General features: G+C 66.9%; 1 protein-coding gene across 1 annotated transcript; it reads left to right on the top strand.

The window, feature by feature from the left end:
* Positions 1–840: 840 nt before the first annotated feature.
* Positions 841–1,365, top strand: EMIHUDRAFT_257641 (hypothetical protein; the record flags this gene model as incomplete). The annotated part of the gene is made up of 3 exons (XM_005763127.1): positions 841–846; positions 1,119–1,168; positions 1,239–1,365. 3 exons carry the CDS (start codon positions 841–843, stop codon positions 1,363–1,365), a joined length of 183 nt encoding a protein of 60 aa, XP_005763184.1.
* Positions 1,366–1,445: the final 80 nt, after the last annotated feature.

The following is a 1,445-nucleotide window of genomic DNA, read 5'->3' as shown; positions in this document are numbered from 1 at the left end:
AAGGGGCTAAAAAAGGGGCGGACTTGGCCGAAAAGGGTCCCCGGGCGGCCCAAACGGGCTTCCGTTGAAGCGTGTGGGACGGGTCCATGCGAGGTTTTCGAAGCTTCGGCGGTGGGGCGGCGTCTTGGCCGTCGGGAGCGAGAAATGTAGCAGCTGCTGTGCGCACTGTCTGCAGGCCGCCTGGCAGGCGGTGTCATGGCGCCCCCGTGAGGTGCGCGGGGGAAGCCAGCGGCGCCGGGCCTGCCGCGCGGGGGCGGGCGGGGGCGGGGACGGTGAGATGGGCCCGTGCGAGCTGCTTTAGCACCCGAAATAAAGTCGGTCGTCCAAAGTCGAGCAGAGGGCCTGAAGATTCGCAGCGCGCGCGGGGAGGGTTATGGTGGTCGATGGTTTTATCGGACGAGGACGATCCTTGGGGCTGCGGACGTCTCCTGCCGATGCTCCGCACGGCTGTTGGTCGCGGGTTGCGCGGGTCGCTCGTGGGGCGGCGTGGGGTCCGTCCTCTCGCGGGCTCTGAAGCGAGGCGATTTTCGCCCTCCCGCGTCGGCGTTTTGAGGGCCTTCCCGAGGGCTTCAGGCGGTGCGGGTTTGATGGGGCGGCAGCGCGGGGCGGCCTCCACCGTTTTGGCAAAAACAGCGTTTTCCGCGCGCGCCTCGCTCGCCCCGGGAAAGTTGCCTCGCTCCGCTCGTCAACTTTCTCCCGGGCGAGAGTTGTAGCCCGGTCGAACACTGCCCAAACAAATAAATTCCCCCTTTGAGCTGAGAGCTTTTGGGATTTCGCTCCGAGCGACGGTCCAACGAGAATCGTCAAAATCAGGCAATCAAGAGACCGGTAGCCCCCAGCATGTCGGTGCGTCTTTCTCATGCTCCCGCGCCCCCCGCGCCCGAACTATGCACGGGCCCGGCTCGCCCGCTTGGGGATCCACCCGGCACATCCCCGCCTCCCACCTGCCGGCTTGCCTGCCGTCAGTTCGCCTCGGATCGCCCACAACTGTCAGCAACAGAAATCCAGCAGTTTTTGGGCTGCCTTCAGCCTCGCCTCACAGCCGACCTTCTGGTCGTACGCGGGTTCTTAAGGGTCGTACATGCCCGCCATGACGTCTTCCAACCGGCCGTTCGCAGGCGGTAGCTTCGCACGTCCCCGACAACTCCGAGAATGACCCGCACGAGAAGTGCGCGTCGGCGGCGCACTTTTCCTCCCAGGCTGTGGCTGCTGCCTTGGTCACCCTGGCCTCCCTCGAGGGGTCGCCAGGACCCGCCGCGGCCCTGGGGCGGCCCCACGGGCGGCTTTATGCTCATCGACGCCCTTCACCCTGAGTCGGCCTGGCCGGAAAATACGCCAGCCGCTCGGGTGCCGCCCGCCTCCTAGAGGCCGAACCACCAGTGCTGTGAGTATTGACGCCCTCCCTGCACCTCAGGCGCGTCCCTCGCCCTCGCCGCCGCCGCCGA

Source organism: Emiliania huxleyi (genome assembly GCF_000372725.1).
Source record: "Emiliania huxleyi CCMP1516 unplaced genomic scaffold EMIHUscaffold_6486, whole genome shotgun sequence".
NCBI classification, from domain to species: domain Eukaryota; phylum Haptophyta; order Isochrysidales; family Noelaerhabdaceae; genus Emiliania; species Emiliania huxleyi.
The sequence above is the reverse complement of the archived record's forward strand: the minus strand, read 5'-3'. Positions and strand labels throughout refer to the sequence as shown.